This window comes from Otolemur garnettii, unplaced genomic scaffold (assembly GCF_000181295.1).
Source record: "Otolemur garnettii isolate 467f Iridium unplaced genomic scaffold, OtoGar3 scaffold00144, whole genome shotgun sequence".
NCBI classification, from domain to species: Eukaryota; Metazoa; Chordata; class Mammalia; order Primates; family Galagidae; genus Otolemur; species Otolemur garnettii.
The window spans coordinates 659,419-661,492 of record NW_003852539.1 but is presented as its reverse complement, the minus strand read 5'-3'; the positions used below and the strand labels follow the sequence as shown (position 1 = coordinate 661,492).

The 2,074-nt window shown below is 40.0% G+C and overlaps 1 protein-coding gene across 1 annotated transcript in view; it reads right to left on the bottom strand.

Annotated features, from left to right (window-relative positions):
• The window catches only part of ZMYND12 (zinc finger MYND-type containing 12), a 37,929-nt gene that overhangs the window by 9,653 nt on the left and 26,202 nt on the right, over nt 1-2,074 (bottom strand). The window contains 1 exon segment of the mRNA XM_023518669.1: nt 1,268-1,437. Coding sequence (XP_023374437.1) covers nt 1,268-1,437 — 170 coding nt within the window.

The window sequence follows — 2,074 nt, the reverse complement described above, 5'->3', positions numbered from 1 at the left end:
TGTATGAGTCAGAGTCTCAGGTGGAAATAGATGGCACCCTCAAAAAAGATTATCTGAAGACAGATTGATGGAAGTTTTATTTCAGATATGGAAGGGTATGGGACCAACTAGGAAGAGCTAGTGAAACACTAGAGACAACTAACAGCAAAATAATTATCACCCATCCCTACATCTGAAAAACCAAAGGAAGAAAACAGGGTTATTGGGGTCCAGCAAGAGCTAATGCTGCAGAAGAAGGCTACCTGATAGGAGCTATGGCCACAGAGGAATACTGTGACTGTCAGAGTTGGGGTGGGGTCTAAAGGCATCAGAGAGATAAATGCCCAAGCTCTCCCTCCTCCTGCCCTCCACTCCCCTGCTATGCCTTCCACTCCAAGCCCAACCAAGGCCAGAGAGCAGTGGAGTCCAGGTTGTGCAGCCCATAAAGGTCAGGTTCCCAGGCCATGGAGTAGGGCAGAGAATGGATTTGGTGGTAGGGAGCTATAGAGAATAAGCAAGGTAAGAATAAATTTACGTGCATTGTGCAGTGTCAAGCAACCCAAGGAAGGGGTGCCCAGTGGAGAGGCTAAAGAGAGAACCAATCTGCATGAAGACTGTAGTCTGACCCTGCCCTAACTGAGATTTCAGGTTCAGGGATTATTCTCTCCAGTAACATTTCTAATACCAAAATTATAACATTTCCCAATACCAAAATTCTGATGGAAACCTCATAAATTTGGGGAGAATAGCTCAATATTATCTTTACCATTCTATCTAATATTTGTTCAGAGTTTTATAGCTTATAAGTGTTGTTTTATACATCTAGCCAATTTAAATGTGATAACTGCACTCTAAGGTAGAGATATTAATGTTAATTTTAAAAACAATAGCCAAAGTACTACACTTAAATTATCCTATTATGAATCTTTACAATGGTCCAATGAGATAGAGACTATTTTATGATTTCTGTCTTACAGGTGACGAAAGAGGTTAAATAATTTGTCAAGACTACATGGCCAGTGAAACAACAGAGCTGGGGCTAGAAGTCAGTATGCTGTTCTGCCTTTCTTTAGAGCAGCTGAGGCTTGGAGAAGCTATAACCTGGGCAAGGTTACATAGCCAGGAAGCAGAAATGGTTGAACTCAGGTCATTAGAATTGTGTTAGCCCATCAAAAGGTCAGTTGTAAACAGAAAATTTTAGAGAAATATTTAGCTAAAAAAAAAAAAAAACCCAAACTAAAAAAGCTCTTTGCAGAAATACCCAGGTATTATAATTTAGCTTGTTTACATCATTGGCCAGATGATAACGGGCTTCCTCATAGTTTTTCTTAGCCATGTAGAGAAGTCCCAGGTTCCGGTGCAGTAAAGAGTGGGTGGCATTACTACAGTCAGTTGATTTGAGGACAGTCCACTGGGCTTGTAACAGATATTCTTCAGCCTGAATGATCCGGCCCAAACCTGCCCAAAAGCAGTACAGAAGATTATCATTCATATCCTGTCCAAGGACACAGATGAAATATGAGTCATTACCCATTTACTCATTTATTCATTGACTCAAGTATTTATTGACACAAAAAAACTTGTACTAGACAAAACAATTTCCAGCCCAGGATCATTTCTCCAGGATACTCTCAGACCCACCCTCCACAATGACCAGTGCAATGCTCTACCTCGAAAGTAAACTCATCCAGAAATTTTTGAACAAAACCCACTTCCACAGTGGTGAAAGGATTAAAAATGTCCACTGGCTATCTGAAAATCATGACACCCAAAACACAACCAGGCTCATCAATTCTCTCAATTAATGTGAATCATTTAAATTGTCCTCTAAAGAGGCACAGGCTAGCTGACTGGATACATAAACTCAGATGGGATATCTGCTATAAAGAAGAATCTCACCTTACCTTAAAGGATAAAAATAAACTCAGGGTGAAGGGATACACTTGTATAATACAGGCAAATGAAAACCAGGAAAAAGCAGGGGTTGCAAGTTTAGTAGCAGATACAATTGGCTTTAAACCAACAAATATAAAAAGAAAGATAAGGAAGGTCACTACATATTTGTCAAGGGAAACACCCAACATGAAGAGATTTC